A 13,419-nucleotide genomic window follows, 5' to 3' on the forward strand; every position below is an offset into this window, starting at 1 on the left:
CGTGCCATTTGTCGCACCACCTTTTCTAATGATACACCTAGCAACATCTTTTTTTTAATACAACCACATGTTATTATAGTGAAGATCAGCTGTATGTAAAAGTCTGACATGATCATCTCTACACATTTTTTACAATACTGTATGTCTATTGTGACATGCAGAGAATGACACAGTAAATATGACTTATTGAAGTCTTAGATATGTATGTTAGGCTAGTTGACACAAGTTTTAATTATGTTGCTCCAGCACCGGGAGCATATTGCTATAAAATTGCAGAAATGTTGAGAAAGTAAATAGATTTACATTACAAATATGCAAACAGATACAGTAGGTAGCTTTCACTCCTCGGTGATGATTATTTGCATCCACAATGACAATCTGTTGATACCAAGACATCTCATATGCATTCACGATTTCAATAAAAACTTCAATAACTTATCAATGAGTCTTGCCTTCTCTCATCCACAGAGTAGTTTGTGTTGGACCACAGTTTAATGTGCCCTTCACTGGCAGGTACCTTCTTATAACTTTCTCTGTGTGTTGGAGGGGGAAAAAAATAAAAACATGATTCCTTTATGTCTCAAGTAGTCAGGAGGAAATTTGGCAACACCAAACTCTGAAGACATCCCACCCATTATTATCGAGTTGGTGTCTTCGTTTTGTAGCAATAATACTGGTGTTTTGTGGCAAAAATCATTGGCAATTAGAACACATCAAGAAGGACACAGTACAGAACAAGTACAAATCAACTGTTTGATTGTAATACTTGTTTCACTTCACCCTTCCTTATCAACAACTTTCATTTTTTTCTTCTCTTAAATGAATTCAAAGTCTACAATAACTTTCATCACTGTTCTCAGATCACACAATAAGAGCACAAGCTAATTTCTCCATCGTTCCTCTGTGGTAACAACACCCCTTAAAGGATCTTCCAGTTACTGAACCCATTTTTACTCTCGTCTCTTATTAATTGTTTAACCACCTTCGACTCATCTGTGTGTATCTCTCTACAGTGCTGTGCTCGCCGGCTTGTCCCTCCACCTCAGATAGCCGTGTCCCACACGACGGCCTGCGGCCTCTGGCATGGTGGCGTGCCAGTCTTACGAGGCTCAGGTGTCCGTCTCCAGCTAGGGAGGATGGGCATGCTGTCCTGCTTGCACAGGCTTTTGTCAGGCCGCCTGTGGGCCTTGATCTCTTTGCACAGGCAGCGTTTGCGCTCAATGACTTCCAGCAGCTTTCCATCTCTCTGGGTCTGCGTTGTGGAAGGGATGGTGCCCCCGCTGACAGAAGGCTGTCCCTGTGCCAGCTGGGCGAGCTGCTGGAACTGCAACTGCAGGTGGTGCTGTTGCTGAAGCTGCTGGAGCTGCTGCTTTAACTGCAGCTGCTGCTGGTGTAGCTGAAGCTGCTGCTGCTGCCGAGACACACTGGGACTGCTGGGACTGCAGGGCACTTGAGGTTGGGCCAGACCATGCAGCTGAACACATTGAAAACAGTCAAATCAGTGAATTTATGTAGTGCTTTATGAACATTCTGTATTTCAATTTCTAACAAACCTGAAAGATCACTGCAGTGCTATCTGCAATAACAACCAATCATAGCACATGTTGAATAATACTGCAGTTCCTATGGGCTGCCAGGAGGATGCAGCACTGCTTCATCTAATAAAGGTTGAGGGAGGGTCAACCAGACGCATGCAGACAGTCTCTGCAGCACACTCAAACTGCGTCAGCACTTGCTATGCAGCCAGAATCTGGGCAAAATGTGCTGCCAGAAGACTGCAGCTCATCACTCCAAAACATAGTACAGCATGTTCTTTCATCCTCTATTCTCTAACATTTACTGATTACATATATGCCTACGTCATATACCTTTGCTGTTCTTATCCTTTTGAGGCAAGCCAGAACCTTATTCTGCTCAGTGGGCAAATCTACCTGCTATAAATAGATCTGCAGGAGCACTGTCTCTAGCAGGATAGCAGGAGGGGAACCATAATGAGAACAATATTAATGTTCGTTCCCAAATCTGCCATGAATGAAGTTAATAGCGTCTAAAGTTATAAGGCTGGGTATTATATATTCACCTGATTCAGGGCTTCTCGTGCTGGTAGACTGCTCTGTCTCGGGACGTCTCCTCCACCCACCTGTCTCACTCCAGCAGCAGAGGAGGAGCGGCCCAGCCGCCCCACTTCTGTAAAGAAACAAACATTTGTGCCTGCTAATGAGAACAATGGAACATAACTTTTCATTTCAACACACAGAGCTATGAATATTTACTTAGCCTTTGTACATTGTGTGCTTGTCATATTCTAAACAGTTAGACAATTATAAAGTTATATTAACATCACAAACAATGGATACTGGAGCAACACATTTTTATTAATGCAGGAACGCTTTCACAGAGATTTGTTGTGTCACTGTTTGTCTGACAGCTGAATATCTTATATTATCTTGTAAACACACGACCATTACATTTATTGGACAGGAACACATAATTTAATCTTGGTGGTGATCCTGATCTGCAATTTCCGCTATTCTGCAATTATTGTTTATCCAGACAGAACCAAAATAAGATTGAGAGTTAATTTAATATTCTACTTTTTTTTTTTAAATATCAAAAATAGGTTTAACAATGAAGTGACAGAAATGATTTGAGTGAAACAGATATTTGACTGTTGGTGAAGGGTTCCACTCTATATTATAGTTTCCTTTAATATCAGTTTACTTAAGAGGCTTACCTGTAATATTATTTACACCCAGTCTGTTTATGTACTTAGCTGATATAACTGCATTTAATTCAATTATAATGTGCTTTAAACAACTGGGTTTGCCACAATGTACATTGTTAACAGTATGAAATGTGCCCAGGGCTCATGAATATGTGTGTATGCGGGGATGAGGGCCTGTTTATCAAACCCTTCTTTTATTGGCTCTGCTTAAAGGAAAGTATTGCACTGATTCTCAGGGTAACCAGCATCTCTCTGTCTTTGGAGGAAGGCCTTGAGTGAATATGTGACTGACAAAGAGACACAGAGGCTTCAAGGCTAACTTCAGTACAGCATGATGTGCTGGACAGAGGAGAGCCTCTGCCAGTTTAAATCTCTACTTTAGTAAACAAAAAAATAACTTAGACGGGGAAAGTTGATCTCTTCCTAAATTCTGGGGGTGTGAAGCTTTGCCTAACAAGGGCAAAAAAAACAAGCTGGCTGTCCAAATTCAAGAGCTTCATCATCACCCAGGCAGCAGAAGAATCCCCATGTAAATCTGCTCACAGTATGTAGTTCCTTCCTAAAGAGGATAATGTGGTTTTCTTGTTTGTCTTTTTTAGAAGCTATGACTGAAAAGATTATGCCTACCTCCATTGCGACAGGCAGGGAAAGTCTGGCAGGGAAGAGGCAGCCCCACTCTGGGCAGGGCTCTGAATCCTGGGCTGCTGTCCACGCCTGCCAAGGACTCACTGTGACCAAGGGCCCTGCTGGTGGCACCACTGAAGTGGACCGGGATGCCTGAGTGGCCTCCACGAGACCCCATCCCTAACTCTTCTTTATCCATCCTTAACAGGGCATCAGCACTGCCATTCCATGTGCGTCCTTCGTCCTCTGATACAGGGGAAGGAACAGAATGAAATACCTTCAAGATACTGATTTCTTTTTTCAAAATACCATCTGCACATTACATCCAAAATGACCCCTGACTTACTCTCTGTCTCTCTGCTCCCGTGGCTGAAGGACAATTTCCTCTGCATGGGCCAGTAAGACCCCTCATCTGCGGCTAAGCTGGCACTGCTGTCCCATGGCATGAAGCCAACTTTGGACTGGAGGGACGTGGACCCTCCGTTACTCTTAGATGCCCCCTCACCTACACCCGTAAGACTCGAGGGCTGTTGCAGACTTGGCATCTGAGAGCTTCCTCTCAAGCTCTCGTAAGCGGGCGGTCTACGGAAGCCACCGGAGGGGTAGGTCCACAGCAGGGGGCTGTCTGAGGAGGGAGGCTTGTATGCTGGCAGGCCATGAGGAGTGTGAGAGCGGAGGTGTGGACGAGAATGAGGACGCTGGGATGAAGATAATGGTGTAGGGGTTGAGCTGGTGCTGCTATGAGTTGTTTGGCTGCTAGTGATGATATCCATCTGTAAGGAGTGCGGCCCTCCGTCCCTGTCACGATCCCTGTCACGATCCCTGTCACGATCCCTGTCACGATCCCTGTCACGATGATCCCGATCCCTATCTCGATCCCTGTCCCGATCCCTGTCCCGATCCCTTTCTCTGTCTCTTTCTCTGTCTCTTTCTCTTTCTCTATCCCTGTCCTTGTCTCTATCTCTTTCCTTGTCTTTTTCCTTTTCTCTGTCCCTGTCTCTACCCCGATCCCTGTCCCTATCCCTGTCCCTGTCTCTATCTCTATCTCTATCTCTATCTCTATCTCTATCTCGATCTCGATCTCGGTCTCGGTCCCGATCTCTTTCCTTGTCTCTGTCCTTATCCCTCTCTCCTTTATCTGTCTTTAAGAGGAAGCTAACCGATTTGCCCTCCTTGCCTGTACTTGAGGTTTGGGTCTGGACGGTGGCCTGTGTCGAAGTCTGAGAGCTGCTCTTGGTCGGAGCAGGAGAGTCCCCTCTTTCTGGCTTACGATAGTGATGGTAGTGCGAGGGGCGGTGGTGAGGGTGGTGGTGGTGATGGGAGAAAGGGGACGTGGATTTGGAGGATGGAGGCAGAGGTGTTGAGTGACTCCTGGCTCTCAGTCCAGGAGCAGGGCCCAACTGGGCGTCTCTGCTGTGTTTGTCCTGCGGCGTTATACTTCCTCCCGACGACTCCTTAGAGCCTGACATGGATACAGATACATTAGAGGAAGTTGAGGAGGAGGTGCTGGCTTGAGTTGTCACGCTGGACGTTTGAGTCCCCATTTTAGCAGAGGCAGAAACCTTGTTTTGCACCCCGACCCCACTGGAGGCTGCTGCGGGCTGAGGAAAGGCCAGCAGTGGGGGCCGGTGTTGTAGAAGGTTGGGAAAAGGGGCTGGGATTTTCGTGTTGGACTCGGGCTCAGATTTACCCCCTTGTAGCAGGTAGGGAGTAGGAGCTCGTGGGGTGTGGGGACTGGCAGAAAGGACCTGGGGGACAGGGGTGGAGGATGTGGAGGAGGGCAGAGGAGATGAATGAGAGATCGACACAGTGGCTTTGGGTTTGGAGTAGGAGGGAGAGGAAGAGGATGGGCGTGGCAGAGAGGAGGAGCTGTTGGAGGAAGATGGGGTGACATGGTAATGTTTAGAGGATTTCAGTTTTTCGTGTTTGGGTGGGGGGTGTCTATGGGACTCTCTGTCCTCTTGCAATGGGTATTTCATCTCCTCATAGATAGCCTCACTCTGGTCTGAATCAGAGTCAGGTGTGGTGGCCACAGGGGTGACAGGGTGGGGGGTGGCGGTCTGGCTGTCTCTGGTGAACACCTGGCCCACCATCTCTATATAGACTGGCTCATCCTCCCCGTCTCCTGTCTGAATTTGAGAGTCTCCTGCCTGGAAAGGCAGGGATGTGGCAGAAGGAGGCACACGTGGAGGAAGGGGGTCAAAGGAAAGCTGGGTGCTGGGACTTCTCTTGGGCTTTAAAGGAGGAACCTTCTTTGAACCCATCTCCCCAGAGTCAGACTTCTTCATGGCTTAAAAGAATAAAAGAAAATATCAAGAATCGCAATAATCTCAAGAAAATAAAGAAATTCTCTCAGTAGAACGTGCATCTGGAAATATCCTTCTTACCATTTTTCTTTTCTGAGTGTTTGTTCTGTGAATGAGAGGGCGGGGGAGGTGGCGGCGTTTCAGGAGGTCCTCTGCTGTCAGCGGATGAGGAGCTGAGGCGAGTGCTGGGGTGACGTTTGGGTTTGGCCGGAGGGCAGCGCCCACCATGTTGTGACTGGGTGTCAGAGTAGTCTCCATTCTCTAGACTTGCATCCCCAGCACCGACCGCATGGCAGGACTGTGAGCGTGGCGCCATGGCGGAGGCACAGGAGTGAGGGGACAGGTCCTGGGAGGCTGGCATGGTCATGAAACCCATCCGGAAGTGCCGGCGGAAAGAAGCCAAGTCTCTGACTTTGCCGACGGTAGCTGAAGGGTCATTTTGGGTGGAGCTGCAATTTGGGAAAAGGGTTGTATAGGTTGAGAAATTTGGAAGCATGAGGAAATCATAGTTAAGAAAAAAAACATTCATACACTACTGTATCCTTTATATTATTGACCTCCTTCTTTCCTCACTCTCTCTCTTTGGTCTTCAAATATCGCCTTTGCAATAAAAAAAATGCCTGCAGGGCTTTTCGCTGCAAAAAGGGAAAGCCCTAGAGGTACCTTCATCTTTTGCATTCCCATATCTCTCCATCTCCATTCCTCCACATCTGCTTTACCCTCAAACACATTTAATTAGGAAATCAATTCCCTTGTCAAAAACAAAGTGCTCTTAGTGTGATCTTAGTGTGCTGCTGGAATTCCCTTTTTCTTTATATCCTCAACCCACATCTGTAGTCTGCTCTCACTGTCGTCTGAAGAATTTAATCTGTTACCATGGGAACAGTTGTGATTGTCATGTATTTCATGGTTTGGCTTTGAAATCACCAATGACACAAACTCCCAAAGCAATAAATAAAAATGAAGGGAGAAATAGTGGGAAAATATTGCACTGTTTTACCAAACTGAGCAATATGTAGAATTGTATTCCTTTTTTTTGGCTGAACATACTAGATATCTTTTATTACATTAACACTGCTAGATCCAAGTGCTTACCTTTTTATTATAACATAGTTTAAGTTGTTGACATAAATTTGTATATATATATATCACAGAATTTACTACAGCAATGGAGGAAGAAATGACCTGTGCAGGGAGCACATCTGGATAACCACATCTGTGTCTACATGTTTGAAATTGTGTGTTTGAAATTGTGTTTTTGAGTGTGTAATTAAATGGCTCAAATGCATGATTATTATGTGGCAACATATGACTACAGGTCACGCAGTGCTCTCTTTTAGATCAGTTGTGAGGCAGTGAAGCACACAGGAAGACAACTGGAGCTTACAATTTGCAGTCAACATCGAGCAAGCAGCAGAAGCAGCACTGAGGCTGCTCATCCTGGAGAATACAGAGGTTCCTATTTTCTTTTCATCATAACCACTGTGTGTGAGTGCCCGGATATGTGTGTTTATGTGTGTGGTATAGCAAAGAGTGTGTTTGCATCTGTGTGAGTATGTTTGCGCCCTTGAATGCCTGTGGAGATGTACTTGTGACTCCTCACAATCGACATAGATACTACAGGGCCAAATTTAGCCCAGAACAGAGGCTGAGCTGCTCCTCCAGGCATCTTGAAGTGCTCTGTTTTTTCCTTACTTCTTCTAAGGGCAGAAGAAGCTCTGAACATCTTGAAATCAAGACCAAAGAGTCAGCTGTTCAACAACTATCAGGACTTTCTTTATTCTCTGCTGTTTTTTGTTGTGTTACATAATCTACAGTAACTGCAACTTAAAGCATTAGATTTTGGAAAATACACTTATTTGCTGTCTTGCTGACAGTTAGATGAGAAGTTAAACATTGCTATTATGTCAGACAACTGTTAAAGCCAGAAGCTTTATTTTGCTTAGCTTAGCATAGAGACTGGAAATGGAGAAACAGCTAGCCAGGCTCGGTCTGAAGGTAACAAAATCAGCTTAGAAATTGATGTCAATCCTCTCATTCAACCGTGTACAACAAAGATTATTAGTGTTGAAATTTTCCTTTAACACTTAATCCTGTATTCTCTACAGTAAAAAAAAAGTGCTTCTGGCTCTTGTTCACAAAATGAAAATCTGTACCTTAAGAGTGAGTTGAACCTTGTTAATTCAGGACACATTGATTATTCAATAGTAGCTCTTGCTTATTACTGGATCTGATTGCTGTCTTCACGTGATCTGATGCACCGTTTTAATAATGAATGGAGCTCGATAAGTAACGATGAATTAAACATAAATACTTCAAGGAAGATTCCTCTCGTGCTGTCTTGATCTGTCCGAAGTCCATACCTGGATTACTTGCCTACATAAGTTTCAGGTGTCTCGAAATAATTTCAATCAAATGTTGTATCACAACTAAGAACAAAAGTAATCTTTGTGCAATAATGAAATATTGTCTTTGTTGTCTTCAAAATCATATGACTTCCAGCAGACAAAGGTTAGATATTCATCTTATGAGATGTCAAAACAGCCTGAGATCACCCGCTGCTCCTCTGTAACCTTATTAACACCTATAGGTTCTTGAACATCATCTCCTCAGAGTGTGAGATATTCCCAGAAGCCTTTAAGACAATGGTGATAAAGCTTTTGCTGAAGGAATCTAAATGAGATAATCCTGCCCTTAGCACCTACCATCTTATTTCTAATTTACCTTTTTTGGGGCAAAGTTTAAGAACCAGTTGTGTTTAAAACGGCTGAAAAATATGATCTTATCTTTAAGAACATCCGATCTGGTTTGAGGGCAAATCATAGCAGTAAGTCATCTCTTGTTAAAGTTTGAGATGTGTTAAGGTTGAGCGTTGACTTTGAGTGTTTAACTGTCCTCATTCTGTTGGACCTCACTGACATATTTGACACAATACACGACACTTTAATTGACTGCCTTAAGTTATGGGTTGTCTCTTGTGTGGGTTTAGACTGATGTGATTCTTCTTCTGTGACTGGAAGAAAATTGCACGAGTGAAACTGCCTGGTGGTTTGACTCATAGCAATAAAGAATAAAGAACCAGCTTTGTCTCCTGATTCTTCTAATAGTATCATTGTAGTATTATTTGCCAACATGTGATTCACACTCGTAGGTGGCCCTAAAGAGAAAGACAAAAATACATTTTCATTTATAACTATGTCTCAGTCAGATAATGACTTCTTGAGACTTTAGCAGGATAATAATTATCTTTGCATGCCTGAAACTCATTTTAAACACTAACCTAAACTTTCACATTTTAACTGATGTGATAAAGACTGTTTTATGTTTGTGCATTCACATTCAGCTGCAACATATTATGTTCATAACTAAACTGGATGATGCTAGATCAGCCAGAATAAATGTTGATGGTCTGAAAGTGCTTTGAAACATGTGATTAAGATATTATGGTTTGGATACAAATATCTCTCCACTCTGGGTTTGATGTATGCATAAAAGAGGTTAGGTGAGTTCAAACATAGCTTTGAACTAAACTTGTATGTGATAGTGCAACAAAGTGTTTGTTCAGTGTCACTAAAAGGAAATGAGGATGGGTTTTTTTAAAAACCAATCAATATTCATCAACCTTATCTATTTAACAAATTTAACATCATCCCACATTCATACCCACATCAGATGAGCTCAGCATGAATAACAGTCACATGCAGACAGTGGGTAGCTGAGATATATGCAGAGAGAGGGAAGAAACCTGCTCACAATCTGGGCCAGTGCACATTAATCAACATTTCAGTTTTCACATCAATGTAAATGTGCCAGAGTTAGCTACTATGCAAATTATCATTAGTAGTGCCTGGGCAGGTAATTACAAATGAGAGACCTAATATCATCAATACAATGCTTCAACAAGTACTACAATACAATATAATACAATAAAAACACACACACACATATATATATATATATATATATATATATATATATATATATAAATATATATATTAAAAAAATGAGAGTATGTAAATGCAGTGCCAGAGATAAGGTAGTATCATTACTCATATTTTTAAGTTTGGTTTGCTTCAAGCCATATCTTAAGTTCATGCTTAAAGGTTAGGTGATAAGTGCTCTCTCTTAATTCAATAGGTAGACTATTCTAGTAGTGGGTGGCTCAGACTGAGAAGACTGTTAACCCAAACTTGATACATCTGTACTAAAACACAGTCCTCTCTGGTAATTGCTGCTGCTGCTACTATCCTTCTGCATGAACTGGCTCAGTGAGAGAGTACAAGCCCATGTAAGACCTTCAAGATGAGATGCGCACCTGCAGAATGTTTCAAACTATTAGGATATTGGCCTTTTAGTTAAGTGCGTTTAGTGCCTGTTTGTAAAGAAACTGAACTGGATTCTGAGTTGTCATGCTTGCATGAGACCAGTCTGTAAGACATTATGCTACGTGGGAGAAAATCACTGCATGCATAAAGAGGTTGGCTCTTGGCCTTTGTTGTTAGGTATCGGTATATATGCCTAAAATTATCTGTTTTCTCAGATTTTACCCATTAGTCATTCAATTGATGTCTCCATAGTAGAAGAGTGTTATTTAAATCATGATTTTTGGCCCCACAACACAGTTAATTTAACATGACTGGACAAAGAAGCGGAATTTTCTCTTAGCATTAAAAATATTTCTAAATGTTCAGGGGGTTTTTTTACCTTACAAATATTACAGAACTCAGAGATCATTTCAACCATGTGAAGCTAACATCAACTTCCTAACACTGAGCAGAGTGCAAGTTATTTACTTTATTATTTATACAAACACGGCCTTGCACTTGCTTATGGAGAACCAAGAGAGATGTGCTAATGATTATTAAACAGTTCATAACAAATTTATAAACTGCATCCTGGACATTCATGGCAAAAGTTTAGAAAGTGAGTTTTGCAATAAGACTTCAGTTTCAGCATGTAAATGATATCAAAGTTGAAATGTGAATTGGTATCCGTCTGATGAAAGCTAACTAAATTCCCCCCTTTACTTTCACCCATAAAAATGTTTCATTAAATGTATTTGCATTTTTTTCATATATATATATATCTATATCTATATCTATATATATATATATAGATATAGATATATTCATTTGTCTATTATTCATCCATCTCAGTCCAATAGTCCAACTGAATATCAATTACTGACTTGCTTCATAGAGATTTGTAAAGCTCTCCCTCTCTCTCTGCCATATACCCGGAAGTGCCAGACTACACCCATGTTGGCCCGTTCACACTGGTCTCATAATTCTGTGCAAGAATTAATAAAACCTAAGCTGGCAGCAAGGTTTTCTTCCACCAGTCACCACTACTGGGAATAGTCTGTCTGCCATAAGAAACCTTGTCTATTTTTAAAACTCATATTGAAACTCACCTATTTACCATTCTGTATCTCCACCACCGTCTGTGCTTTATAAATGTGATTTCTCTCCTGAGGGCCTGCTGGAGATCTCAAACTGTCTACCTGTGCCCTTCACATCGTTTTCTTTGTCCCTCTGTCCTGCCCCCACCTCCCGCCCTCTCTTGCTCCCACTGGCCCTGCAGTCGTCACTGGTCCTGCCCTGAGTCCATTTGGTTTCCATCCTTTCGTCCCAGTGCAGTTTCATCCCTGACCCTGTCCTGTTCATAATCATCACCGGTCATGTCCTGCTTCTCACCTCTGCTGCTCTGGCCCTGCCTGGCTCTGCTTTCATTGCTCATCATGTCCCGTTGTCCCACTCGCTGCCCTACACCTCCACTGGCTTGATGCTGCCATGACGTTGATCTCTGCTGCCAACACGAATGCCTCAAATTACTGCTGTGAGTCAGGAAGCACTGGATGACACTTGGAGACGAACTGAATTGTTGTCTTTGATGCTCTCCCTCCACAGCACAAACAGCCCCTCAAACAGCGTGGAATTGGTGGATTATAGGTGACTCACATTTGAACGGAACATCTCTCCTCTGTCCCAGAAACACACACTCAGAAACATGAGATCACTCACTCACAGGCATGCACACACTCATTTCAAGACAACACTGTCACGACTGTGATTCAGAGTGTGATGATGTTATGCTGCTGTCAACTGTTTTGCCCACTTATGTAGTGTGATTGAATTGGTTCTTTTGTAATTGAATTAGTTTGTTTTGATGCTTGGATGACTGTAAAATGCTGTTGGATACATTTGATTTGATTTGACTCTAAATCACATAAAAACTGCAATTACAACAAATTGGTTAGAAGAAGCTACTAATATTATCATTAGTAGAAGCAGTAGTAGTGGTAGAAGTTATTATTATTTTTATTACCGTCTGTGTGGTGATTTATTATTATCACTTTTCACTTTCACTGGAAGATGTCCAAAAAGAGGAACAGGGCCTGATAAATCAGCAGCTAACTGTGTCGTTATAGTGGAGAAAATTAGAGCCCTGAACACACACACTGCGCCTCATTTTACAACAACTCTTGAATCCTACTGAAAGGGTACTAGGATGAGCTTTGAGGACTGCACCTAATAGCAACACAGTTCTTACATATTCCAAGTCATAACAGGTAAGGTTTTCTAGTGTTTATTTCACTCAGCTAACACACAATTAGATCGTATTCAGTCGTCACCAGTACAACACATTGAAAGACTTGAATTGGATTTTAAAAAAACAGCTAAAGGAGTGTATGGCCTATATACAGCAGTTGCTCCATGAAAGAATGCATTTACATGATGCATTGCTGTGACTTCTAATGCATGGTCTCATTAAAGCATAAAGGTTAGAACCTCAAATGAAAGTATGTAAAGTCAAAATAATCATGTTGAGACAAATGAGGCAACTGTATTTCATTTTCTTTTTTATGGGTTTTGCTCCCCTTTTACCCTCTGACATTTTGGCTGATATTATAGTAGTTTATCTCATCTGCTGAACATATTAACTTCATTATGAAGTGCTGTTATGCAAATTCGTCCAAGACTTTTCAGGCTAACCCATCTGACTTCATGAACTGCGCTTGGAATTGAGATTTGGAAATTAAACTCATTCACGCTGGCTAAGAGGTTTATATCCCCACTGAACTGAACCCTAATGTAATCCCATATATGCAGAGCTCGTGTGAGCTGATCCTCTCACCTCTTTTTACTTCCCTCTTGGTCCCTCTGCCTCCAGTCCAAACGGCTCTTACGATACAGCAGGTTCATGTCGCTGCGGGGTCTCTCCTCCTCGCAGCCTATCACAGCGCAGTGTAGCCGCTTGCTTCGCCTTTCTATGTCACGCAGGAAATGCTCGACTGCCACATCCTGGGCAGAGCCAGAGTTCATGGTATAGAAGAAGACTCGGGAGAAGGCGACGTATGTTACAGGCAGCCTTCTCCAACTCACCTAAACAAGAAGAAACAAGGGAAATGTTTGAGTTCATCAATCATTAAAAAACATGTTCAACAGCTTTCCAGCCTACTTGCAGCTGACAAGATTGACAGTGATTGCTTTGGGATGCGGCAACACACTTAGAAACCCAAATAATCAAATCCAAATTACTAGCAGAACTTCAGGAGAGTCAAAGCTTATCACTCTCACTGTGTCAAAGCGGTCAATCCTGCCCATTACTCCAACTGGCAGCCTTCAAAGCAGACACAGTGATGCATAATGATGGAGGTTGCAGTTTTGTTTACCTCAACCTCTAGTGTATCACATGAAAAACTATTTATACTTTCATTATCCAGTTATGAATATTTGAGTAAGCATGGTAACTCAGCTGCAG

The 13,419-nt window shown here is 42.5% G+C and overlaps 1 protein-coding gene across 1 annotated transcript; it reads right to left on the bottom strand.

The window, feature by feature from the left end:
- Positions 1-1,042: 1,042 nt before the first annotated feature.
- On the bottom strand, positions 1,043-12,980 carry LOC128371652 (neuronal tyrosine-phosphorylated phosphoinositide-3-kinase adapter 1). The gene is made up of 7 exons (XM_053332019.1): positions 12,793-12,980; positions 5,737-6,104; positions 4,383-5,639; positions 3,696-4,205; positions 3,353-3,595; positions 2,081-2,187; positions 1,043-1,474 (listed from the first exon to the last, which is right to left on the bottom strand). The coding sequence occupies exons 1-7, from the start codon at positions 12,978-12,980 to the stop codon at positions 1,043-1,045; spliced, it is 3,105 nt and encodes a 1,034-aa protein (XP_053187994.1).
- Between the last annotated feature and the right edge of the window lie 439 nt (positions 12,981-13,419).

The sequence above is a fragment of the Scomber japonicus genome, chromosome 13 (genome assembly GCF_027409825.1).
Source record: "Scomber japonicus isolate fScoJap1 chromosome 13, fScoJap1.pri, whole genome shotgun sequence".
NCBI lineage: Eukaryota > Metazoa > Chordata > Actinopteri > Scombriformes > Scombridae > Scomber > Scomber japonicus.